Source organism: Oncorhynchus mykiss, chromosome 9 (assembly GCF_057628025.1).
Source record: "Oncorhynchus mykiss isolate SJ-2025 chromosome 9, ASM5762802v1, whole genome shotgun sequence".
In the NCBI taxonomy this organism is placed as follows: domain Eukaryota; kingdom Metazoa; phylum Chordata; class Actinopteri; order Salmoniformes; family Salmonidae; genus Oncorhynchus; species Oncorhynchus mykiss.
In genome coordinates this window covers 56,039,094-56,059,055 of record NC_143030.1, presented here as the reverse complement: position 1 = coordinate 56,059,055, position 19,962 = coordinate 56,039,094, and the positions used below count along the sequence as shown (strand labels likewise).

Here is a 19,962-nt window from a genome sequence, read left to right as displayed (position 1 = left end):
GGGTTTACCTCAGTGATCAGCACTTGACCATTTTTCAGCCAGTTGTAGGAGGGTTTGGGCTTCCCGTTGGCCCTGCACTCCCAGTGAAGCCTCTCCTCTATGGCCAGGGCTGTGTCTCTCATGGTCTGAATCCACTGAGGTTTGGCTATGAAAGATCAAAAATACTCCATGTCAATGACTGACTGCATATTAGTAGAGGGTTTTAAAGGGGAAGTCCTCTTACAGTTTTTCTCGACTGCTTGAACACTGTTAAGGAAACTGGGATCTACGTGAGCAAAACTGGGATCCACATGGCCAAAACAATAACCTTTTCTTACAGTTAGTAATTTCTCATTGTTTATACACTAAATGCAAATCCTAAACACTTTTTTTTTGCAAAACAGACAAAACTCTACTGTATTATTTATTTATTACATTTATTTAACCCATATTTTACTAAGTAAGTTGACTGAGAACACATTCTCTTTTACAACAACGACATGGTGAAGAATTGCAAGGGAGAGGGGAGGGGATGAATGAGTCAACGGAAAGCTGTTGGTGATTAGCTGGCCATGGTGGTATGAGGGCCAGATTGTAAATTTTAGCCAGGACACCGGGGTTAACACCCCTACTCATAAGATAAGTGCCACGGGATCTTTTGTGATCACAGAGAGTCAGGACTTCCGTTTAACGTCCCATCCGAAAGCTGCACCCTACACAGGACAATGTCCCTTTCACTGCAAAGGGGCAGTATCTACTGTATCTGCTATCTTTAGTAACACAAACATGCACTTGGCTTCACAGTGAGGAACAATGTGCAATTCTCTGTTCAAACTGTGTCACCCTCTGTAAGCAGCGCTATCATGTACTTGAATGCACTAGAGATTAGGGAATTCTTACAGAGATGACACAAACTCTTCACCTGCAACGCTCCCAGACTGTAGAGATCATAATTAAAATTGGTTTCACAGCCAAACTCACCTCTGACCTATTCCCAGCACCAAACTGGGTTTCAAGGAGCTTTTGCAGAAAGTCTTTTAACACCATTGTCACTTGTTAACATTCTGTCAACTCCAATTAGGAAAGTGTTATTTTGCCTCAGCCATGAGACCATGGGAAAGAAAAGGAGAGGAAGCAGAAGCAATCCAGGCATAAAAAAATGAAATAATTTTAGTAAAAGTATTGCCAAATATACTTCCAATGTGAGACTGTCTGTCCCAACTGGAAATGTTTTCTACCAGAATGATAACTGAAAATCAAAAACAGAGTTGCCTGCAATGCTTACAGATAACAACAATGCACATTAAACAAAAATATAAATGCAACAAGTGTTTGTCCCATGTTTCATGAGCTGAAATAAAATATCCCCGGAATGTTCCATACATCCCTGTTAGTGAGAATTTCTCCTTTGCCAAGATAATCCATCCACCTGACAGGTGTGTCATATCAAGAAGCTGATTAAACAGCATGATCATTACACAGGTGCAGCTTGTGCTGGGGATAATAAAAGACCACTCTAAAATGTGCAGTTTTGTCACACAACACAATGCCACAGACTGCATGAATGTCCACCAGAGCTCTTGCCAGAGAATTTAATGTTCATTTATCTACCATAAGCTGTCTCCAACGTAGTTTTTGAGAATTTGGCAGTTATTCGAACCGGTCTCACAACCGTAGACCACGTGTCACCACGCCAGCACAGGACCTCCACATCCGGCTTCTTCACCTGCGGGATTATCTGCGACCAGCCACCCGGACAGCTGATGAAACTGTGGGTTTGTACAACCGAAGAATTTCTGTACATACTGTCAGAAACCGTCTCAGGAACCTCATCTGTTTGCTCATCGTCCTCACCATGGTCTTGACCTGACTGCAGTTCGGCGTCGTAACCAACTTCAGTGGAAAAATGTTAATCTTCGATGGCCACTGGCATGCTGGAGAAGTGTGCTCTTCACGGCTTAATCCCGGTTTCAATTGTACAAGGCAGATTGCAGACAGTCTATGGAGTTGTGTGGGCGAGCGGTTTACTGATGTCAACATTGTGAAAAAAGTGCCCCATGGTGACGGAGGGGGGTTATGGAATCGGCAAGCATAAGCTACAGACAAAGAACACAACTGCATTTTATCGATGGCAATTTGAATGCACAGAGATATCGTGACGAGATCCTGATGCCTATTGTCGTGCCATTCATCTGCCGCCATCACCCATGTCGCAATGATCTGTACACAATTCATGGAAGCTGAAAATGTCCCAGTTCTTCCATGGCCTGCATACTCACCAGACATATCACCCATTGAGCATGTTTGGGATGCTCTGGATTGACATGTACAACAGCGTGTTCCAGTTTCCGCCAATATCCAGCAACTTCGCACAGCCATTGAAGAGGAGTGGGACAACATTCCATAGGCCACAATCAAATCAAATCAAATTTCATTGGTCACATACACATGGTTAGCAGATGTTAATCAGGGCAAGGTGTCTGGTAACATGACCGAATACAAACAGTGCAGCTATTCCCTCCGCAAGGCTATCAAACAAGCTAAGCGCCAGTACAGAGACAAAGTAGAATCTCAATTCAACGGCTCAGACACAAGAGGCATGTGGCAGGGTCTACAGTCAATCACGGACTACAGGAAGAAATCCAGCCCAGTCACGGACCAGGATGTCTTGCTCCCAGGCAGACTAAATAACTTTTTTGCCCGCTTTGAGGACAATACAGTGCCACTGACACGGCCTGCAACGAAAACATGCGGTCTCTCCTTCACTGCAGCCGAGGTGAGTAAGACATTTAAACGTGTTAACCCTCGCAAGGCTGCAGGCCCAGATGGCATCCCCAGCCGCGCCCTCAGAGCATGCGCAGACCAGCTGGCCGGTGTGTTTACGGACATATTCAATCAATCCCTATACCAGTCTGCTGTTCCCACATGCTTCAAGAGGGCCACCATTGTTCCTGTTCCCAAGAAAGCTAAGGTAACTGAGCTAAATGACTACCGCCCCGTAGCACTCACATCCGTCATCATGAAGTGCTTTGAGAGACTAGTCAAGGACCATATCACCTCCACCCTACCTGACACCCTAGACCCACTCCAATTTGCTTACCGCCCAAATAGGTCCACAGACGATGCAATCTCAACCACACTGCACACTGCCCTAACCCATCTGGACAAGAGGAATACCTATGTGAGAATGCTGTTCATCGACTACAGCTCGGCATTCAACACCATAGTACCCTCCAAGCTCGTCATCAAGCTCGAGACCCTGGGTCTCGACCCCGCCCTGTGCAACTGGGTACTGGACTTCCTGACGGGCCGCCCCCAGGTGGTGAGGGTAGGCAACAACATCTCCTCCCCGCTGATCCTCAACACTGGGGCCCCACAAGGGTGCGTTCTGAGCCCTCTCCTGTACTCCCTGTTCACCCACGACTGCGTGGCCACGCACGCCTCCAACTCAATCATCAAGTTTGCGGACGACACAACAGTGGTAGGCTTGATTACCAACAACGATGAGACGGCCTACAGGGAGGAGGTGAGGGCCCTCGGAGTGTGGTGTCAGGAAAACAACCTCACACTCAACGTCAACAAAACTAAGGAGATGATTGTGGACTTCAGGAAACAGCAGAGGGAACACCCCCCTATCCACATCGATGGAACAGTAGTGGAGAGGGTAGCAAGTTAAGTTCCTCGGCATACACATCACAGACAAACTGAATTGGTCCACTCACACAGACAGTATCGTGAAGAAGGCGCAGCAGCGCCTCTTCAACCTCAGGAGGCTGAAGAAATTCGGCTTGTCACCAAAAGCACTCACAAACTTCTACAGATGCACAATCGAGAGCATCCTGGCGGGCTGTATCACCGCCTGGTATGGCAACTGCACCGCCCTCAACCGTAAGGCTCTCCAGAGGGTAGTGAGGTCTGCACAACGCATCACCGGGGGCAAACTACCTGCCCTCCAGGACACCTACACCACCCGATGTCACAGGAAGGCCATAAAGATCATCAAGGACATCAACCACCCGAGCCACTGCCTGTTCACCCCGCTATCATCCAGAAGGCGAGGTCAGTACAGGTGCATCAAAGCTGGGACCGAGAGACTGAAAAACAGCTTCTATCTCAAGGCCATCAGACTGTTAAACAGCCACCACTAACACTGAGTGGCTGCTGCCAACACACTGACACTGACTCAACTCCAGCCACTTTAATAATGGGAATTGATGGGAAATGATGTAAATATATCACTAGCCACTTTAAACAATGCTACCTTATATAAATGTTACTTACCCTACATTATTCATCTCATATGCATACGTATATACTGTACTCTATATCATCGACGGTATCCTTATGTAATACATGTATCACTAGCCACTTTATACTATACTATGCCACTTTGTTTACATACTCATCTCATTTGTACATACTGTACCCGATACCATCTACTGTATCTTGCCTATGCTGCTCTGTACCATCACTCATTCATATATCCTTATGTACATATTCTTTATCCCCTTACACTGTGTACAAGACAGTAGTTTTGGAATTGTTAGTTAGATTACTTGTTATTACTGCATTGTCGGAACTAGAAGCACAAGCATTTTGCTACACTCGCATTAACATCTGCTAACCATGTGTATGTGACAAATAAAATTTGATTTGATTTGATTTAATGCAAGTGTAGCGAAATTCTTATGCTTCTAGTTCCGACCGTGCAGGAATATCTAACAAGTAATCTAAGAATTTCACAACAACTACCTTTACAAGTGTAAAGGAATGAATAGCCTGATCAACTCCATTTGAAGGAGATGTTGCGCTGCATGATACTGACTGATTTTCTGATCCACGCCCCTACTCTAAAAAAAAAAGGTATCTGTGACCAACAGATGCATATCTGTATTCCCAGTCATGTGAAATCCATTGATTAGGGCCTAATTCATTGATTTCAATTGATGGATTTCCTTATATGAACTGTAACTCAGTCAAATCTTTGAAATTGTTGAATGTTGCATTTATATTTTTGTTCAGTGTAAAATCAATAAACAAACAATATATTATTACATTATAATACCAACAGTGGCTGTACTTTGCCAATGAGAAGTAGCAACAGCAATATAATGATGGCATGAGAGCCTGTGCATTATCTTGAATATAGCACAGCTTTCATAATGACCAATAGTGTGTGTTCATGGTTGTAAAATGTAGTGAACATTTTACACATGGATAAATCCGTCCCTCTTGAAAGTAGGATGGTATGCTTGTTGTATTTGATGTCCTAACAAATGATTGCTGACCATATATGGATTGTTTTTACTGTTTGTTGGGTTCTTGCCATGTGTTTTTGTCCTTTTGAATTGTGATGGGCCTGTTATCAGGACCTCTGGCAGTCTCTATGGGGGTACCACAGGGTTCAATTCTCGGGCCGACTCTTTTGTATATATCAACGATGTCGCTCTTGCTGCGGGTGATTCCCTGATCCACCTCTACACAGACGACACCCTTCTGTATACATCTGGCCCTTCTTTGGACACTGTGTTAACAAACCTCCAAACGAGCTTCAATGCCATACAACACTCCTTCCGTGGCCTCCAACTGCTCTTAAACGCTATTAAAACTAAATGCATGCTTTTCAGCCGTTCGCTGCCCACACCTGCCCGCCCGACTTGCATCACTACTCTGGACGGTTCAGACTTAGAATATGTGGACAACTACAAATACCTAGGTGTCTGCCTAGACTGTAAACTCTCCTTCCAGACTCACATTAAACATCTTCAATCCAAAATTAAATATAGAATCGGCTTGCTATCCCGCACCAAAGCGTCCTTCACTCACGCCGCCAAACATACCCTAGTGAAATTGACTATCCAACCGATCCTCGACTTCGGTGATGTAATTTACAAAATAGAAAACTGGATGCAGTATATCACAGTGCCATCCGTTTTGTCACCAAAGCCCCATATACCACCCACCACTGCGACCTGTATGCTCTAATTGGCTGGCCCTTGCTACATATTCGTTGCCAGACGCACTGGCTCCAGGTCATCTATAAGTCTTTGGTAGGCAAAGCTCCGCCTTATCTCAGCTCACTGGTCACGATAACAACACCCACCCGTAGCACGCGCTCCAGAAGGTTATCTCACTGGTCATCCCCAAAGCCAACACCCCCATTGGCCGCCTTTCCTTCCAGTTCTCTGCTGCCAGTGACTGGAATGAATTGCAAAGATCGCTGAAGACATCAGCTAAAATAGCTAAATGATCACTGCAGCTGTACATAGCCCATCTGCAAATAGCCCATCCAATCTACCTACCTCATCCCCATATTGTTTTTATTACCTTTTTTGCTCTTTGCACACCAGTATTTCTACTTGCACATCATCATCTGCACATCTATCACTCCAGTGTTAATTTGCTAAATTGTAATTACTTGCTACTATGGCCTATTTATTGCCTTACCTCCTCACGCCATTTGCACACATTGTATATAGACTTTATTTTTTTTCCTATTGCGTTTTTGACTGTACGCTTGTGTAACAGTATAACTTTTGTCCGTCCCCTCACCCATACCCAGGCTCGAACCAGGGACCCTCTGAACACATCAAGAACTGACACCCACGAAGCATCGTTACCCATCGCTCCACAAAAGCCCCGGCCTTGCAGAGCTAGGGGAACCACTACTTCAAGGTCTCAGAGCAAGTGACGTCACTGATTGAAATGCTATTAGCGTGCACCACCGCTAACTAGCTAGCCATTTCACATCGGTTACACTTGTTTATTCCATGTGTAACTCTGTGTTGTTGTTTGTGTCGCACTGCTGTGCTTTATCTTGGCTAGGTTGCAGTTGTAAATTAGAACTTGTTCTCAACTAGCCTACCTGGTTAAATAAAGGTGAAATAAAATGTACTTTTTTTTTGGGGGGGGGGGGGGGGTCTTGTTTTGTAACTTTATTGTACATATACTGTACATTTTCATGATTTATTGCTGCACTTGCCTCTAGCCACTTATCAGGCTGTCATTGTAAAAAGGGGTGTTTTTAACTGACTCGCCTGATGGTTAAAATTATATTTGCGATCCCACAGGGTGACAGTACCATGGAAGGCCAATCGGCCTGTAGCGATGTTCTTCCCCATCTTGTTTTCGGCCACACACTCATAGCCCCCCGTGTCGTCTTGTTGGAAGCTGGGGATCTCCAAGACGGCATTGGAGTACTTCATCTTCACTTTGCTGGGGAACGGGACTCCATTAGCCCTCTTCCAAGTAATCTCAGGGACAGGGCTAGGAAAGACAGAAAGCAAAACATGTTAGAGATCTAGAGTGTCGACTCCACATCTTCTCTGTTAGACCATATCTAACGAGATTTTATGCAACTCATTTTCGTATTCTATCCATTAAATAAAGAAAGTCATTTGAAGAAAGTATGCATGTGGCCCTTCACAAACTGACGTTGACAATCATTGCATTCAAAGGCTGTTCTGACGAATAATAGAGCGATGCCACAGTCGAACAAACATAATTGCCCTAGTGACACTTCTCTATAAAAATCCCAAAATGCTTTAAGTGAGTGAAAGAAGAGGGAAGATTGAAAACATGCTCCAAGAAATACAGCTTACTTCCCAAGAGCAAAACACTCCAGCGTAACCACTGATCCTTTTGCTGCTGGTACGGTGTCGGGGAAATTAACTTCTATTTTCGGCTCGTATTCTCCCATTACTCCTATGACGTACAAGTACAAGTAGTTGTTGTTCATGCTTCCATTATTCATGACATACAAGCTATGCTACCTTGCATTGTGAGGCCCAACAAAAGCATTGTAAAACTAACAGAAAAAAAATACATGCATAAACACTATTTCTTAGGTGAACTAAACTACTACTCCACTTAAAGATACACTATGAAGAAATCGCTCCATCATTTCCTGGTCGCAGAAATTCTAATAGTTCACCTAATTTCAGTTTATGTGACAAATCAAGCAAGTATAGCGTATATAATCATTGTACCATCTAAACTGCTGTGAAATATATTTTCCATAAGCAAAAATATTTTCTGCTGTTTGAAACTGGTGTGCAAAAACTAAAGTAAAAGAGGCAGAAATGACGCTTAAGAACAGGAAGCATAGAAATAGCGCACATAGGACGACAGATCTACAACTTCTTACACTTATTTTTAATGAATTTGTCAGGGTCGCCCTAAAAAGTTACATATTGCAGCTTTAAGCATGCATTCGAGGGAGAGTAGCGAAATAACAGCATCAAATCATTTAAAGCCTCCGTTCCTGGGTGGAATACACTAAGGTTATCTCTTGAGGGTCTGGCTGATTTTGAATGTATGGTTAATATTTAAATGTTTAATTCAACCCAAAGGCAGTGTTTACTTTCTGCAAAAGCGTGAAGAGCTGCAGAGATACTGTAGCTATAAGGAACAGTTCTTTGGATTCCTCCAAGTACAGGCAGTTGTTTAAAAAGCAGAGTAAGAAAATAAGGCACCTGGATCATCGGTGATAAAGCCTACATAATGAACATGGCCTGGCAACTAAACAATGCATATCAGGTAATCACAATGTTAGCTTATACGAAGGAGGTATACTATACATAACGCCTTTATGAAACCAGTCATGACACCTTCATGAATGTCGCCGTATCTTTCAACCCACATTCATAACACATTTATTCAACATCATGTTTAAGGTGTCTTCCAAATAAAAGTCCATTTTTATTATACTACAAAAAAGTTGGCTCAAATGAATGCCTACCTACAATGCCTGCTATCTGTATGTTATGAATCATTATGCAAGGTCTTCTGATGAATAAGCTTACCGTCTTTCCTCAGGACCAGAGATGTGGGTGAGCTGTGAACTTTGCTCTTTGTGATGCTGTTCATCACCACACAGGTATAGTTGCCCACATCTGAGGGCTCCACTTTGGCGATGTACAGGTTGCCAGTCTCCTGAGATACGAAGCGCCGGTTGTCTTGCTGGACGAAGTATGGGTATTCATTGAAGACCCATGAATAACTAAGGTCTAGAAAGGTAAATGAGGGGGAGATTTAGCCAACTACTGATATGACGTAACATTCAAAACTTTAAACCAAGAACACAAATGCTGCATTTATACAGGCAGCCCAGTTCTGATCTTTTGCCCAATTGGCAAAGATCTGATGTGATTTGTCAAAACACCAATACCCTATGAAAGTGACGCTAATTGTTACTTCTGGGATCCTTGTTTTGTAAGAATGGGCTTCAAAAATGCATCCTCAAATCCATGAAAACGTGCACATTTAAGATATATATTAAAATGCATATGTGTTTAGAAAAAAATATATACGAATTTGACGCCCAAGAAAAAGCACGAAGCCAAAAAGTTACAACTCTTTAATTTGAACTACAGACATAAACAACAACTGCTTAAAGGTGTTTCGACAGCTTGCCAGTCTTCAGAAACATATATTTTTTTACATTTTCAAAAAGTACTGGGTGGCAACATTCACAAAAAAAGCATCATCTATTATGAAACACATCAAATTGCCTGCAGCTAACGGGTTCTTACCATCCTGTAGGTCCTCAGCTTGAGCAGGCGCGCTCCAGCATGCTAACAACGCTGCAAACCTTTTCTAATTTTCAACGATGTGTCTTACTTTTTGAGATTCAAATATTTTGATGAAAGGCATTGGGTGTGAGTAAATCAGTAAACAAATACTATTATAATTGTATATATCTTAAATGACCGTATTTTCATACATTTTATGATATAATCTTGAAAAGACCCGGGAGATGACCTGATCCGGAAGTATGACTTCACATTCACAGGTTAATAGTGTAAAAAAGATCTGAATTGGGCCACTCATGTAAACACAGCCATAAAGACAATGTGTCTTTGTGATGGATTTCATTTGGATTTGATTTGTGTATAAAGGGTGACATAACCACTCCCTATATAGGGTTTATAGCCAAATGTGACATAGTGCACTATGTCAATTTCCCAAAATGCTATGCTTTATAAAGGGTGGTATAACCCCTTATACCTGCCGTCACGTGTTTTGAGCAAAGCTCCCAAAGGGATGGAGAGGACAAAAAGGGATGTGTCATGAGACAACCCCTACCATCAAATGACTTCTTCCTCAGTGCCAACACCTACGCACAGTCAACATCCATATACCTACACACTGCTCTCAGATGTTATATATGTTAAATATGTTATATTTATGTTATCTATATATTAAAGTAAATAAATTGCATTCTTAATGTAAACACTACTCATATTTCAGAGCGCACGGTAAGTTCTGAAAAGACACCAAGACTTACTTTGTAGCATCTACAGACTAATCGTTGTAGTGGAGACCTGGGTAACAACAACATCTCACAGATGTTCCAACTTTATTTAAATATTTCTTAATTCCCCCCAAACAACCTTCGTATGGATTTTATTAGAGGAAGATCGAAAACATCATGACTATCTTTAGCCCAAACTGGTGTGGAATTTACCTATATGTAACGATTTGGACATTTCTGACTGTTTGAGTTTTGTGCTATCAGTTGAAATAATTGCACCAAAAGCACTGATTAAATTGTATGCAAAATCATGCTTAAGTAGTAGTGCTAAAGTATAGTTGAAATGCCGTGTGGATTCATATAGGACTGTCAAGTGTCAAAAGAAGATAACAAAAGTAATTCAATACCTCCTGAGGACGTGGGTGTTCCACAGAGTAACACAACTCCTTGTCCTTCTCGAACTGACACCGCACTTCTTGTGTGGAGTTTAAAATGATCCAAGTCTAGAAGAGAAACAGGTCAATTTATGACATCTAAGAATATAAATATAGCACTGATGACACTCATTTCCCCCTATGAACCACCTGCATGTAAAGCATTATAAGGTATGGTGTGTTATTATCAATGGTGACAATGTAATAATGCAGTGTGTCAGGAGGCAGTATTATGGCCTGTTCTTAACTTACAGGCAAACTGTAGGCTTGCTCTTCTGCTGAGAACGGCTCCTATTGTGTTATAGGCTGTACACTGATACCTTCCCCCATCCTGGTAGCGGTCCAGACTTCTTATGATGAGGTTGCCCCCAGACAACCGACGCCGGTGGTCCAACTCCAGATTTATGAGAGTTCCATTCAGTGACCATCTGTGAGGGCAGAAATACCATCAGCTGCTGGCAATATTCACAAAACATCTCTATCTATTTACCACAGTGGATTTATGGGAGCAAATTGAACACTAAAACTCAATAAAGGCAGCAACCGTTATTTGGACGGTACTTAAAGTTTATTGTTATTCTGAGGTCAATGATAAAAAATAACATATACAGGTAGGTACGGTTTAGGCTTGTTTGTTTCTTTTGTTGTTTTGTCATTTCAAATGAAGGGACATACTGTGCATGAGTTTTTACTATGTCAATATTTGAAGTACATACCAATATCCATAATTATTTATAACAATTTGTAAATATTCAAGCTAAGCTAAATAAGAAGAATCCCTGTTGAGATAAATCCATGTCCCAGGCCATCTACTTTGTAGGTCCAGCTGTATCCCACAATCCCAAATGAAATACTAAGAACCATATCATTACCAGATTTGCGTTATCCTTTCCGTTCAATTGGACACATACTGTATACTGTAGTTGGACCTACACCTTCGGATGGCAAGGGAATGTGGACTCATCTTGACAGACTTATTTTGGAGTTTAAAGATATCCGACAAACTTAAATTGTGTGTCATGTCCTTTTAATAATATGCAAATGCATTCATAATATTTAGTGTTATTACAGTTTTACGGTTGATATGGATATCCCATCCACTTAAGACAAACTCTCAAATACATTGTTTCCACTCTCCACCGAGGCCTATTGGTCAAAAATGCACATACTATAGTCACAAACAGTAGCACCTTGTTATTTTTCGATTGGTATAATATGCTCAGTTCTTCTCTCTTTAAATAAGAACATTAGCACCATGAAACACCACAGCAGGTGCAAACTCACACTACCCACACAGCAATGCTTTCACACATTCCTTTCATTGCACCCTTTCTGCATTCTCATAGAAAATAGGACAATAATCAAAGCTGGTATCAAGTCCAAGGAAAACGTTAACGTCATTCACTTCCTAAATCTCGCAAATCTCCGTTTTGGAATATACTGACTTTATGACCAAAGTTATCCTACTTACACTTTTTATTCAATTTTGGGACTACAATTGATGTTTATGACTACTGGTGACTCCACATAAACCGTTTTTAACCAGAAAAGTAATTTTAAAAAATAGTCATAGTATTTGAGAGGTAAAGCACCTTGAAACTCAGTCAATCAATCCCGCTACTATATCATGGCAATTAATTGATAGGATTTGATGACCTGGGGCTCTTGCCAAACAGGGGAAGGCAGAGGATCGTATTAGATCCCAGATGGTGACTTGTGGCATATATAAAGGCTGTTAAATTGAGCTGTGAGCTGTTATGAATGCTTATAGCAAGTAAGTTATAATGCACTATGGGATGAAGCCCTCACAGCACTAAACATGTGCTATAAAAGCATATTAGTCTATTCATAATGCATTATAAACAGCATGGTTACATTACTTGTGTTATTATTTTTCTATTTTTCTAAATAAATTATTTCTGCATTGTTTGGAAGTAAGCATTTCCCTGTTAGTCTATACCTGTCGTTTACGAAGCATGTGACAAATAGAATTTGATTTTGAATTATGTAGTTCAGTTTCTCTTTATCTCATATAATAAACACTGTTTACATGTTCATTGATTATATGAGTCCAAATATGCAGCACAAGACCAATGTATTTTATCTCAGAAACCCTGTTTCCTTTTTGGGGGTAGGAGAGCATGAGTGGCAGGAGTGAGAGAGAAAGCAAGAGAGAGAGAGAGAGAGAGTGCGAGAGAAGATAAAATGGAGGGAGCAGTATATTCCATTTACACTTCAAGAGAGGAGCTGAGGAGGTGTTGAGGGCATGTGGTGCAGAGCACAGCAAGCCTGAAGAGATGCAATGCTAAACACGCTCGTCTCGCCTTTAATCAGAAAATGGAAATACCTCATCTTAGCTGGGGAGATACCAACCAGATGTGATTATGAACGTAGTGTGAGCTCAATAACACTTTTATTCTTCTCATTTACACCGGCTGTGCTGGAGTAGTGTGGACGACACAGCAAAGACAGTTGACAGTCAATGCATCTTTTTGTTTTTGTTTGCGCAACTGGTTTTTCCCCCCTCTGTAAAATAACAACAAGCTATTAATGTGAAAAGCATGAGCAGGGGAGAAGCGCCACATAAACCTGACCCTTTAAAGTCCCTGATTGGCCAGACAGTCAAAACACCTAATTTCACAGGTGTAAATGAGTTGCTGATTGAAAAGCAAAGATGAAAACCAGTAGACCCCGCGGCACTGGTGTAAAACGTAGTCATAGTTGTAGTCGTAGTCATATAGAAATTCAAACCAGGTGAGTAAGTCAGAATCCTACCTGTATTGAGGAGGGGGGATTCCTTTAGCGTCACATGTAAGAGTGGCCTCCTCTTCCATAGAATCAACAGGGATAAACAAGTCACCGGGTTCCATCCTCCATCTTGGACCATGGAATGATCCACTGTCCAAACATTCTGGGGAAGACATACTCTTCAATGTAGCAGAACGTTTAACTCATATACTCTGGCTGTGACATGAGTTCCAGCTTTTTCGGATGTCACACTCAAATCGTAAATGTCCCTACAAAAGAATCATTAAACATAAAAAAAAAGAATTCTACCTGCGAGACAGTCGATGATTGATAGCAGAAGAAGCTGTTTCCATGGTAACGTCATCTTTGGCAGAGAAGGACGAATAAGACTTTCATTCAATAAGCTCTAAACGCCGGAACAGACAGGCCTGACCTGTAGGAGACAGTCATTACAGCAAAAACACCAAACTCAGCATTCATGTCACCTCATGAAAACGTCAAATATACTGTATCTTTTTTCGTGCTTAGCCATAATTTGGACAGGCAGTGAAGACGGATATGGAATTGACATTGGCAACATTGAAATATTGAGTGATGGAATGTTGGGACTGAATGTGGGAACCGTTCATTTCTCTTAACCGTGTTTTTTTTTCAATATCCAGTTTCAACATTCCCATTGAGCAACAGCATTAATGAATCCTGTGTATTCTGATATGGAAACAAACAATACAAGCGAGCAAGGGAGCACTCATTGGCATATGGGACAAGACAGTCGCCAATCTATTAGGAGAACAACTGTTGACCCAGCTCCATCTTTCACAGAGACAAATATATCCTCTGAGGCCCAAGGAGCCTGGACCTGTGAATTGGGTGCCATCCAATCAATTAGTCTCACCGACACCAGCATGTCTTGCCACATGCTGAGGGAATCTAGAGAGCTTGATGAGAAATCCATTCCCCACAGGTACATGATCAAGGGCGAGTGGCTGGTCATTGCGTGGTCTGCATTGCAATACTAAGGTTAATTGCAGTAGAGCAGTGATTCCCAAATACAAATAAACTAGACACAAATGAACTGAAGAATGAAACACACACAAATGTGATACCACACAAATGCACTGTCTCTCTCTCTCTCTCTCTCTCTCTCTCTCTCTCTCTCTCTCTCTCTCTCTCTCTCTTTCTCACCCACACACAAACACACACACAGATTCAAACATGATGTACACCTCATTTAAGGTATAATCCTCGGGCTAGTCTGCTTTAGTGGTGTAGTTATATGGGCTAATTGTGTGTTGGCTGCTGTAATGTCAGATTTGTAAGGTCTCAGGGAGTATTTCCTCCAGGCTTTCATGTTTACTGGGTCTTTTCTCCTGCTGGAAGTCTCCTAAATTGGATTTTCCACGCCTTCTCATGAAGAATTCTGCATGCTTCACCTCTCCAGTAGGTCTACAGTACAGCCTTGCAAACTGTATAGGCTTCACTGTGGGCTGACGATTGTTGTGTGATAGGAGTTGTGTAGAATAAGTTATTTGAAACCTGAGCTGCTCAATAAACGGTTTCATCTGTTTGGTCACCATACATAGAACTCACATCATGTGACACCACATGTGCTGGTGAAAAATAAGCCAAAGAACTGTAGCAGGATGAATGACAGATGATAAGGAGTTGTGTCACTTCCTGTACCACAGCAATTGAAACCCATAAAAGAAGCACATCTCCCTCTCTTCTACTCTGTATCTGCAAGTAACCAAATACCACAGCATTTCAACAGCAAGGCAACCCAAACTGACCACCTCTGCATTCATAACAATAATAGGACTTCCCACTGACTTAGTCAATAGAAGAATATGCATATTACTTGATTATTGTTTTAGTTCCCCAAGCATGAACAGACAGACTCATTCATTCAGAGCCATACCTTGGCAGGTTAGTCAGAATCTCTCTGCATAGAGAAATATTCAACATACTGAACTAATAGGCACCCACCCACCTCTCATCGTTTGTCCCTTGAAAAATGTATCATTGAGCAGCAGCTCATTGGAAACACCTAAATGGTTCTATCATGGCAATGCAATGAATTTTCAATGCACATGCAGCTTTGAGTGCAACCCCCCATTAGGCCTATGTACAATTTTACATCTATGCTTTGTTACATTTGAAACGGTAAAATTAGATGTGATGTCAATAGATGTTGATAACACCTATGGGTTCTATAGGAAGGACAAAGAGATGTGAAAGATGAGGTAAGAAATATACAAGAACTCATTTAACTGACAAACAAGCATTAGGCTGGCTATATGTCAAATAGCTTCAGAAATGAACTGTACAAAACAACAAATGTGTATCAATGGCAAACACATCGTGAGTGCTTGCAGTTTCTGCGAGTAGCCTAGGCTATATGTTCCTCAATCCTCAATCAACGTTAATCAAACCAAACACACAAATCATTATATGTCCAATATCTATTATTAATATTATGTTGCTGTTATATTGAGTTTGTAATTGAGAGGAAACACCTCATGTCAAAGCCTATAGGCATATGTCTTTGGTAGATAGATGGCCCACCAAGAAAACGAATTAGGCTACCAATCAAAGAACAATTTATTGAAAGTAAATTGTATTGTCACCATTGCCATCATAATGTATATCCAGCCACACAATGTTTCAGTGATTTTTCAGTTTCAATGGCATGGCCACACATGCCAAGCTTGATAATTTCCTTACCTAGCGGCCGTTTTCTCCTTATCTTGAAATATATTCAGACCAGCAGTGCACTAATTCAATTCTTTCAGCCATAATAAATAGTTGACCCGCCACGGACGCGTTTTCCACCGATTTATGTCGGAAACACAAGCTCGTTCATACAGGTTAAACCGAAACACTGGTCAGTCAGTGTACGAAAAAAACAGTCTGTGTAAGAAAAAACAGGCAATGAACGAAGGCACTAAATAGGCAAGCGTCTCATAGCCTACGTCGTTTTCTCTTTCCCAAAAACAACACCCACACAGTTTGCTCATGAATCAAATCGGCAACCGTACGAAAGATGAGCACAAACGCAGACCTATCTCCGAGCCACATTCATGTTGGCAGATTATGTTAAAAATAGTATTTTGCGGAGGTCTCCGTATTCCCTGTGAAGTAGCTAAAGCAGACGATAGAAGCAGAAAAGATGGAACGGTATGGCAGACGCACCTGCCGAAGCCAAAGAACTGCGCCAGTCTTCGCCAGAGATCTGAGCAGACAGAAAAACTGTGGGGACATCACTGCGTAAAAATGATCAGGATATCAAAATGTATTGATAGGATTATAAAAATTGATATGTTGATAACTGCACTTTCAGCCTGGTCTCAGAAGAGTAGATAACATAGTAAACGTACATTTGGTACACTCAATTAGTACGTTAGCCTATGTTACATTTGATATGGTTACATAAGACAGTAGGTTACTTAAATTGGTTGGGGTGGATGGGTGGGCTATAATGGCAATGTCTAGCAACCCAAAGTTAGAATCTCATCTTTAGCATTTTTAGCTAATTAGCTACTTTGCAACTACTTAGCATGTTTGCTAACCCTAACCTTAAAACCCTTTAACCTAACTCCTATTCCTAACCTTAATCCCTACCCTAGCTAACATTAGCCACAACAAATTGGAATTCGTAACATAGCATATGTTTGATCAAATTTAAATTTATTGTACATTTCAATTCGTAAAGTATTGTACGAATTGCAATTGATAACATATGATACAAATTGTAATTCACAACATATCATACAAAATGGATGAATAACATCCAGAAATTAATACATATCATACGAAAGGTAACATATCATACTAATTAGAGTGTCTCTGATTTACATTTACTATGTTACGTCTACCCCTGAGTCCTGGTTGGCCCGTTATATTATTGTATACTTGAAATATTGCACAGTGTAGATCCATGGCAGTCCGAATCTGCCCCAATGCTGGTGTAGACTGAATAGAAGCTATGATCAATTATTGTGGGCAACTCTTAATTGTGTGTAGTAACCTTTCAACTGATCAAAGTTTTGGGAAAATATTGACATTTCAATGCACTTGATAGGTTACAGTAGGCTAATTAAACATTAATAAACAATCTATAAATCAGATTTTACATGGTTTCAATGTGTCATAATAACCCCCCTTGATCTGTAGGCTACTTGAAGAAGACATTTCTGCATAAGAATTCTGTTATTTCCTAGGCTAAAGGTTGGACAGGTGGGCCAGCAACTGTAAAGTTGCAGGTGTAAATCCCAAATCTGATGGGGGAAATCCAGTGGGGAATGAGCTGGTAACCGGAAGATTGCTAACATGAGTATCCTAGATGACATCCCCTGCCGTTTTGCACTTGAGCAATGCACCTTCTGGTGTACATTGTGTCATAGTGCCGATGGTTCTGAGTTTGTGTCCTGGATCAGTTATATTTGCATTCCACCATTCCTTTCACTCAGAGTAAAGGAATAATAATCAATGCTACTATTCTGATGACAAAGTAAGATAGGCTATTAATCTATTTCAAGTCCTCTAGAGAGGACCTCTCCTTCCCACTCTATAACTGTAGTTCATAAATTATCTTCAGACAAGGCCCACATTTTATCAGCCAGTTGTCTGTCTTTAACACGTATGCTCGCTCACACACACGCACACGCACACACACACACACACACACACACACACACACACACACACACACACACACACACAGTCAATAGCTGGGACAAACCCAGTGAAACAAACTATTTTTTTACTACAGTCAGTGCCTGTGTAGTCTACCAGATACCTATTAAACACACATTGATCATCGTCTCTTCAGCCCAGGATTCTTTAACATGGCCAGGGCATCGTTAATAATGCTCCATACAGCCACCATTTGACATTTCCTTTAATTATCTCCGTAATGTATTCATGCACTTGATCCTAGGAGCTTGTTGTGAAAAGCCGCCTCTAGGAATATTTTTATCCCGCCTCGAGGCACCACGGATTAGCCCGAACCCTGAAGGTATTACCTCCGTCTGTATGTGTGTGTGTGTTAAGCTGTAAAAGTCATTAGGCCTTATTTCTCAACCGTTCAGAGAAGTGAATGTAAATGCTCCACCACGACTAGCTTGTCTAATACCCGGAGTTACAAAGAAAAGTGCAAATGGATGCAAGATAACATGTTAATAGCACAATAGAGCAACCTCCATGTTTAGCCCAGTTTTAGAGAATAACAGCCTCCCTCTGCATGTCTATCTTTTAGCTAGCCAAGTACCTCAACTCTTCCATAGTTTTTTTAATTAACCTCCAACTCCTTCGGGTCGCTATATATTGATACTTAAGAAGTTAAAATTCTTAAACCCTTACCGTGTACCTATGTTGGTGTGTGCCTTTGTTTTTAATAAAACGTTAATCAAATATAACCACCGACTTTCCTTATTGAGATTCAAATCTAAATCTAATTTTATTTGTCACATACACATGGTTAGCAGATGTTAATGCGAGTGTAGCGAAATGCTTGTGCTTCTAGTTCTGACAATGCAGTAATAACCAGCGAGTAATCTAACCTAACAATTCCACAACTACTACCTTATACACACAAGTGTAAAGGGATAAAGAATATGTACGGAAAGATATATGAATGAGTGATGGTACAGAACGGCATAGGCAAGATGCAGTAGATGGTATCGAGTACAGTATATACATATGAGATGAGTAATGTAGGGTATGTAAACATAAAAGTGGCATAGTTTAAAGTGGCTAGTGATACATGTATTACAAAAAGATGGCAAGATGCAGTAGATGATATAGAGTACAGTATATACATATGAGATGAGAAATGTAGGGTATGTAAACATTATATTAAGTGGCATTGTTTAAAGTGGCTAGTGATACATTTTTTACATCAATTTCCATTATTAAACTGAGCTGGAGTTGAGTCAGTATGTTGGCAGCAGCCACTCAATGTTAGTGGTGGCTGTTTAACAGTCTGATGGCCTTGAGATTAGAAGCTGTTTTTCAGTCTCTCGGTCCCTGCTTTGATGCACCTGTACTGACCTTGCCTTCTGGATGATAGAGGGGTGAACAGGCAGTGGCTCGGGTGGTTGTTGTCCTTGATGATCTTTATGGCCTTCCTGTGACATCGGGTGGTGTAGGTGTCCTGGAGGGCAGGTAGTTTGCCCCCGGTGATGCGTTGTGCAGACCTCACTACCCTCTGGAGAGCCTTACGGTTGTGGGCGAAGCAGTTGCCGTACCAGGCGGTGATACAGCCTGACAGGATGCTCTCGATTGTGCATCTGTAGAAGTTTGTGAGTGCTTTTGGTGACAAGCCAAATTTCTTCAGCCTCCTGAGGTTGAAGAGGCGCTGCTGCGCCTTCTTCACAACGCTGTCTGTGTGGGTGGACCAATTCAGTTTGTCCGTGATGTGTACGCCGAGGAACTTAAAACCCTGTCCACTACTGTCCCGTCGATGTGGATAGGCGGGTGCTCCCTCTGCTGTTTCCTGAAGTCCACGATCATCTCCTTTGTTTTGTTGACGTTTGGTGTGAGGTT

The 19,962-nt window shown here is 41.4% G+C and overlaps 1 protein-coding gene across 2 annotated transcripts in view; it reads right to left on the bottom strand.

The window, feature by feature from the left end:
* The window catches only part of cntn3a.2 (contactin 3a, tandem duplicate 2), a 71,783-nt gene extending 54,944 nt beyond the window's left edge, over positions 1–16,839 (bottom strand). For both annotated transcript variants that reach the window (XR_016483318.1, XM_021616097.3), the window contains exons 1-9: positions 16,141–16,839; positions 13,726–13,849; positions 13,444–13,579; positions 10,921–11,096; positions 10,642–10,737; positions 8,784–8,987; positions 7,581–7,683; positions 7,061–7,245; positions 9–145 (exon numbers count right to left, since the gene is read on the bottom strand). Coding sequence is in view for 1 of the 2 variants with exons in the window: in XM_021616097.3 (XP_021471772.3) it covers positions 9–145; positions 7,061–7,245; positions 7,581–7,683; positions 8,784–8,987; positions 10,642–10,737; positions 10,921–11,096; positions 13,444–13,579; positions 13,726–13,780 (1,092 nt within the window). In the remaining variant the exon portion in view is untranslated. The remainder of the gene's footprint in view (positions 1–8; positions 146–7,060; positions 7,246–7,580; positions 7,684–8,783; positions 8,988–10,641; positions 10,738–10,920; positions 11,097–13,443; positions 13,580–13,725; positions 13,850–16,140) is intronic.
* Between the last annotated feature and the right edge of the window lie 3,123 nt (positions 16,840–19,962).